Source organism: Thermobia domestica, chromosome 1 (genome assembly GCF_964235325.1).
Source record: "Thermobia domestica chromosome 1, izTheDome1.hap1.1, whole genome shotgun sequence".
Taxonomy (NCBI): Eukaryota; Metazoa; Arthropoda; class Insecta; order Zygentoma; family Lepismatidae; genus Thermobia; species Thermobia domestica.
Window position 1 is genome coordinate 7,247,743 of NC_137454.1, and position 6,291 is coordinate 7,254,033.

At 37.8% G+C, this 6,291-nt stretch overlaps 1 protein-coding gene across 1 annotated transcript; it reads left to right on the forward strand.

The window, feature by feature from the left end:
• Positions 1 to 1,667: 1,667 nt before the first annotated feature.
• On the forward strand, positions 1,668 to 5,376 carry LOC145665873 (uncharacterized). Its single transcript, XM_081732987.1, has 2 exons — positions 1,668 to 5,175; positions 5,305 to 5,376. Exon 1 carries the CDS (start codon positions 1,927 to 1,929, stop codon positions 5,017 to 5,019), a length of 3,093 nt encoding a protein of 1,030 aa, XP_081589113.1. The 5' UTR covers positions 1,668 to 1,926; the 3' UTR covers positions 5,020 to 5,175; positions 5,305 to 5,376.
• The last annotated feature ends 915 nt before the right edge of the window (positions 5,377 to 6,291 follow it).

The following is a 6,291-nucleotide window of genomic DNA, read 5'->3' on the forward strand; positions in this document are numbered from 1 at the left end:
TAATTTGAATGTCGTAAGAAACAAACGAGTCAACGGTATAATGTCATTATCAAAATTGCGATACTAGATGTCGTAACGATTGATGTGTAAGGAGAAAAACGTGAATAATGTCACAACCAATCAGATTGCTTCTTACATCACGTTTCGGCTCATGATACATGATGAAAGCTGTGTTTTCATTGGTTCTCCGTGATGTCATTGATTCATTTCCTCGTTTCTGATTGGCTGATAGTGTTGTCACTTTATAGTTGAACAGGTTTCAGACCTAAATAAATTTCTTAATTTCATTTTCAAATCCTACTTCCACGAAGATCTTGAATGAACGTAGGTGTACCTCTAGTGACAGCGTGACTTTACTCCGTTCCTTGAATTTGAGGTAAGTATCAACCGCGTTTTCTTAACATCAATGGAGTGTTTTTGCATGAGGATAACATTGTTATCACTGTTTTATTTTAACATGAATTATTTAGCAAATGGAAGAATAACTTGACCGGGGATCGAATTAGGAATCCCACACATTAGAAGTAAGCACGAGAAAATTGTTGATTTTGGTTTAGCGTCCCTTCAGTAGTGGGGTGCTAGGAATACAGCTTAATGTTGAATTTGAGCGCATACTGGGTGTTGAACCCGGGCCAGAGTTGCGTAACGCTAACCACTTAGCTCAGTTTCTGAAAGTAAACAAAGAAACTACGCACGAATTTGTTCCCTACAACGTGAGACGTGGACTTGCAGTTTAATGTGGGATCTGATCTCCCGCCGAGAAACGAATTCGAGTCTTTCTTGTCTTAGCTCGAAAAAAAAAAGCAAGCGCATGACATTTTGTTTTCGTTTCATGTTCGTCATACGTTTTAAAGTTCAGTGTCAGAGGAAAAATGCTTACTACAATGATTCTTTCAGCACAGTTAGAAAAACAATTTCATTCATTCTTTTTATCACTACAGAAACTTAGGTCATTTACATGTTGATGTTGGTCCGGGTTTGACGACAATAAAACGTTTCAGTAGTAGAACTATTTGAGATATGATCATTCTTTTAGGATTGATCGCGTAGTCATTTTGATAATGTAGTGATCTCTGAATTCAATTTTAATTCGTGCTTTTTTTTTTCGTTTTAGATATTTGTTTTCTTTGCCTATTCCTTTTTTGCTTACCTTACCTTTTTCCCTATTTGAATATGGCTACTTCTGGCTTTACTGTCTTGCGAGAATTCAATAGACATTATCGGCGTTTTAATCTTGAAGGACGAATGCTGGAAATTCAAATTAATGCTCCGACCAGTGGCACCGATATTGTGGAGTGGGTTCAGGCCTCCTTTCAACAGATGTTGGATTACTTATTGGAAAATGTCGACGAATTATCGATGGTTGGATTGTCGATTTTATCCCACGATGAGAAGAACAAACCGTTTTATCTATCTTTCCGGCGTGCAAGTAATCTGACACTGGAGACTTTATGGGCATCCTTTGATCGCATTCTTCAAAGTAACGATAGTTTTCTCATGAACGAACCGTTCATTGTACATTTTCATCATGTGGATGTGCCCCGTGGATTTGGATTGGTGCGTCGAGGTCTTTTATCAAACGACGAATTATTAAAATGCAAGAAAGGCATTTTACGAGTAAAAAACACCGACAAGAAATGCTTGGCTTATGCAATTGTGATTGCTATTGGCCTAAAGAAATATAAAGATACAAATCAGAAACTGTACAATCAATATCGCAAACAGCGCAAGTTTGTTGTTATTCCAGACGTACTTGAACTTTTGTCTCGATCCTCAGTGAATTTAGATCATGGGGGATCCGTGGAAGAATTGCGACAATTGCAACGCTACTTGACAAATTATAAACTTACCGTATACACCAGCTTTTCCGGAGAAGATATTCTGTATGAAGGACCGGGTGGCGAAGACAAGATTCCAATCAATTTAATGTGCATCAATTCTCATTATGACATCATCACATCATTAACGTCTGTTTTTTCTACCAGCTATTACTGTACTGCATGCCACAAAAAATATGATCATCGTAATGCACACGTCAAGAACTGTTCGGCCATGTGTGAGAAATGTTTGCAGAAACCGCCATGCAGTAAGACCAATACGGAGAAGCAGTGCCCAGAATGCAATCGTGAATTTTATGGTGAAACATGCTATACAAATCATCTGACTGTACCATACCATAAAGGCCAACCAATATGCAAGATGGTGAAACAGTGTGCCAAATGTCTACGCATTTATTCGTTTGTCCATACAGGGGAAAGAAAACATGATTGTACTGATTATTTTTGTAATGTGTGCCATAAACATGTTACGTCTACCCACCAATGCTACATGAAGCCTGATACGACTCAATTAAAACCTGGAGTTCCATCAGTGTTACATGCCAAGAAAGCTATGATTGTCTTCTATGATATCGAAGCCACACAGGATACTTTCTTCGATGAAGACACGTTCATTCATAAGCCCAATTTACTGGTGGCCCAACAAGTATGTTACAACTGTGTTCAAGATGAGAATATACATCATCCGTGTGAAGTTTGTGGACAGCGAGAACATATTTTTCAAGATGATCCGATCAATGCCTTTCTTGCGTATTTACGTCAACCACGACCCAGCATCAAACTTATTGTATCTTTGGCACATAACTGTAAGGGATATGATGGTCATTTTATTCTTAAATCTTTAGTGGAAGAACATGAATTGAAACCTACTTTGATCTTGAACGGAGCAAAAATTTTAAGCATGAAAGTGAATCACTTATCGTTTATTGACTCCTTAAATTTCATGCCAATGGCTTTAAGTAAATTATCCAAGGCATTTCATTTACCAGCGACCAAAGGATATTTTCCACACTTTTTTAATACTGCTGCAAATCAAGCGTATGTGGGAAAATTACCGGACATCCATTATTATGGTGCAGATGAAATGAAAGTGGATGAACGAGAGAAATTCATGACATGGTACAACGAACACCAGAACGATACGTTTATTTTCCAAGAAGAATTGGTAAACTATTGTGTCCAGGACGTCAACGTACTTCGAATGGCTTGTATATCTTTCATGACCACTTTTGAACAAGAAACTCACGTCAATCCTTTCCTGGAGGCTATCACTTTGGCGAGTGCGTGCAATTTAGTATTTCGACGAAATTTCTTAAAACCTAATACTATTAGCATTCTTCCTGCACGTGGATATCGTCACAGAAACAATCAGTCACGGATTGCTTTGCAGTGGCTTGCCTACATGGAGGAAAAAGAGGGCCATTCAATTCAACATGCTGCGAGAGGAAAAGAAGTTTATGTTGCTGGTTTTCATCTGGACGGCTACTACCAAGATCCCGACACTAAAGAGGAACACGTGTATGAGCATGCCGGCTGTTTTTATCATGGCTGTCCTCTATGTGTCCCTACAGGCCGTGATCAACCCATTTATGAGAACTCCGAAGAAACAATGAACTATCGCTACGAGAGAACACAGCGTAAAATGAAATTATTACGATCCATGGGATATAAAGTACATGAAATGTGGGAATGTGAATTTCGTCAAGTGTTAAAATCCAATCCAGCATTGGCCTCTTCTTTAAGCACACATCCTTATACTAATAAGACACCATTAAATCCAAGAGACAGCTTCTATGGTGGCCGTGTTAATGCCATTAAATTGTACCACGTCGCAAATGAAAATGAAGGCGAAGAAATAAAATTCTTGGATATCGTCTCCCTGTATCCTTATGTGAATAAATGTGGACGGTATCCAATAGGGCATCCACGAATATATCTACAGGGAGATCCAGAAATGCCCGACATTCAAGATGTCAACGGATTAGTCAAGTTGAAGATCTTGCCTAGCAGAAATGTGTTTCATCCAGTACTGCCATTTCGCTCAAATAAGAAGTTGTTGTTTCCACTTTGTGCTGCCTGTGCCACAGCATTAAATCAAGATTCTGAATGTACACATTCGGACAGTGAACGAAGTCTAACAGGAACGTGGGTGTCCTATGAAATTAAAAAAGCCATTGAACTTGGGTATCAAGTCATTGAAATTTACGAAATTTGGGATTACGACATCACCGTATATGATCCAGAAACCAAGACTGGCGGATTATTCAGCGAATACATTAACACATTTTTGAAATCTAAGCTGGAAGCTTCTGGTTGGCCTACCAATTGCGTCACCGAAGAAGAAAAGCAGCAGTATATTCAAGTGGTACAACAACGGGAAGGCATAACTTTAGATGCAGCAAATATAATGACAAATTCAGCACGTCGTAGTCTTGCAAAACTCTGTTTGAATGCCTTCTGGGGACGACTCGCTATAAGAGACAATTTCAGCCAAACGACCATCATTAACGACCCCAAAGAACTGTATCAGAAATTAACTGCTCCAGATATAAAAGTCAACCAAATTTTACCTGTTAACGATTCGATGTTATACCTTTATTGGCAGTATGAAGATGATGTTCCAGTACAAAATCACAATGCTAATGTTGTCCTTGGAGCATTTACAACGTGTCAAGCTCGTCTGGAACTCTATAAATATTTAGAACTGCTGCAAGAAAGAGTACTATATTTCGATACAGATTCCGTGATATTCACGCAGCGACCATCACAGCCCACAATAGAACCAGAAGTATTTCTTGGTTCAATGTCAAATGAACTTGAATCAATTGGACCAAAAGCATACATCAAAAAATTCGTGTCTGGTGGCCCAAAACAGTACGCCTTGGAAATCTACAACCCCGACACGAAATCAACCAGTTATGTATGCAAAATTCGTGGATTCACACTCAATTATACTGCAAGTCAAAAGTTAAATTTCAATAGTCTGGAGCAAATGATCGTAAATCAATCGAGTGAAAAAATCTCCATTAGCACGTCGCACAAAATTTACAGAACCCACGATCATCATCTTGTCACAAAACCTGAAGAAAAGAAGTACAGTTTCAACTATAAAAAACGCCGATTAATACCAGACACATACGAGACATTGCCCTATGGGTATAAAAAAGCCAGAACAGAATAACAGCCATATTTTCCCCTAATCCCACCAACATCACCTCCCAAAGACGGGGCAAAGAATCAACGCAACACGGGACATGCTTCAACGAGGCCACAGCGGAAACAAAACTCAGATGACATCACCTTGCAGAAACCCGTGGAGAAAAAAAAAGGAATTCAGGTACGTCACATTTGCGTTTCTTTTCTCACCTCACTCTCTCTTGATCAGTTAGTTCGATGTTAATAATCTGTTTTTCTTCTTTCACAGGAAACAAAATAAATATTCATATGTTTTATTTTCTCTTTACAGAATTTGTACCCGTCACGGACACGTCTTCCTTTGAAGAAAAAGAAATTCTGTATTCTCTTTCACATGCTAAAAATAAATGTACAAAAACATGATTCTGTGTTTTTTATTTCACATCCTAAAATCAAATTCTTTTTCCTGTACTGCGATTTCAATTTCTTTTTCTGAATCAGTTTACCGGTAAAATAAATCAATGTTTTACGAAAAAAAAAAATCAAACTAAATTTTTGTTTCAGAAAATTTTTAGTGTACGAAAAAAAAAAACTGATTCAGAAAATTTTTGTGTACGAAAAAAAAAAATGTTTTCAGAAAAATTTTTTGTGTACGAAAACAAAATTCTGTTTCAGAATTTTTTGTGTGTACAAAACAAAAACTGTTTCAGAAAAATTTTTATGTACAAACAAAATTCTGTTTCAGAAAAATTTTTATGTACAAACAAAATTCTGTTTCAGAAAAATTTTTGTGTGCAAAACAAAAATCAGTTTTCGTCACGAAACTGCTCCGACTAAATGAATCGATTCATTCTGATAGTGTTGGCAACACTGGAAAAATTTCGGTAAGTATCGCTCAGGCACTGAGTTACAGCGAACACAACTAGATTCGAACCAGCAACCTTACATGTCTGATTCATCTCTAAATACAGCCAACTAAACAATAAGATTATGTGTATACGTCAATGCTTTGCACTGAGTCAACAAGGTTTTCTTCAAGGTCAAAGTTGCACACGAAGTAAAAAAGATGACAACGCAGATCTTCTATCTTTCTATATGAAACATAAACCTAGTATAAACTGCTCGCACTGAAATGTGTAATGTAACATAATCTGCTCGTCTTCTTTTCATACGCGAAACTGTTCGCACTGAATGGAGTACGGCGGCTCAGCGCTTCAATCCACAACGAAGTAAGTTCATGTTTCCTCCTATCATTTTTCATCATCGTTTCAAGGGGACGTTAAACTCAACATTTCCAAGAATCGAACTCGGGACCATG

Bases quoted from the DNA above. Each gene is read 5' to 3' on its own strand.
- LOC145665873 (XM_081732987.1), top strand. From the start codon at position 1,927: ATGTGCATCAATTCTCATTATGACATCATCACATCATTAACGTCTGTT.